Source organism: Solanum stenotomum, chromosome 1 (assembly GCF_019186545.1).
Source record: "Solanum stenotomum isolate F172 chromosome 1, ASM1918654v1, whole genome shotgun sequence".
Lineage (NCBI taxonomy): Eukaryota > Viridiplantae > Streptophyta > Magnoliopsida > Solanales > Solanaceae > Solanum > Solanum stenotomum.
Window position 1 is genome coordinate 8,753,955 of NC_064282.1, and position 1,010 is coordinate 8,754,964.

At 34.4% G+C, this 1,010-nt stretch overlaps 1 protein-coding gene across 1 annotated transcript; it reads left to right on the top strand.

Moving 5' to 3' along the window:
* LOC125870569 (putative germin-like protein 2-1) lies at positions 1-1,010 on the top strand. The gene is made up of 2 exons (XM_049551032.1): positions 1-173; positions 272-1,010. Exons 1-2 carry the CDS (start codon positions 50-52, stop codon positions 832-834), a joined length of 687 nt encoding a protein of 228 aa, XP_049406989.1. The 5' UTR covers positions 1-49; the 3' UTR covers positions 835-1,010.

The window sequence follows — 1,010 nt, forward strand, 5'->3', positions numbered from 1 at the left end:
AAACAAATTGTTACAATATATATTACATCTATAAAGTTTCTAATTAGTGATGGCTCTTAAGTACTTTGTATTAATCATTGCCATATTGGCTGTGGTTACTTCAATAAGCCATGCATCTGATCCTAGTCCTTTACAAGACTTTTGTGTTGCTGTTAATGACTCTATGAATGCTGGTAATTAATTATTAAAACACATAATTTGATACTTAAGTTAATCATGGCTATTTTTTTTTTTGTTATTTTCATTTTCTAATTGTGATTTCTATATGTAGTTTTTGTGAATGGAAAATTTTGCAAGAATCCAATGGATGTCACTGCTGATGACTTCTTCAGACCCGGACTGAACATGGCCGGAAATACTTCAAATCAACTTGGATCTGCTGTAACTGCAGTGAACGTCAATAACTTGGCAGGACTCAACACTTTGGGCATTTCTTTAGCTCGTATTGATTTTGCACCATACGGTCTCAACCCACCTCATACTCACCCTCGAGGAACTGAAGTTCTTGCCCTCTTTGAGGGTACACTCTACGTTGGATTTGTCCTTTCAAACCCTGGTCCAAATATGAAGAATAAGCTCTTTACCAAAATCCTACATCCTGGAGATGTGTTTGTTTTCCCAGTAGGTCTCATTCATTTTCAATTTAATGTGGGAAAGACTAATGCAGTTGCATTTGCTGGACTTAGTAGCCAAAATCCAGGAGTCATCACTATTGCGAATGCAGTATTTGGCTCAGATCCACCAATCAGTGATGATGTTCTTGCAAAAGCTTTCCAAATTGACAAGAAAGTTGTCGATTATCTTCAATCACAATTCTGGTGGGACAACAACTAAATTAAATAATACTTTGATTTGGCGCTATATATTATGTGTGCTTATGTTTTGAATTTAAAAAATCATAAATAAATATCATGATCTAGTCTTATGGACTGGTTTCATTGATATATTTGTTATTGGATGTACTAAACGAGGATTTCTTTTATAGTAAAATTATGTTTACCGTTTATTGT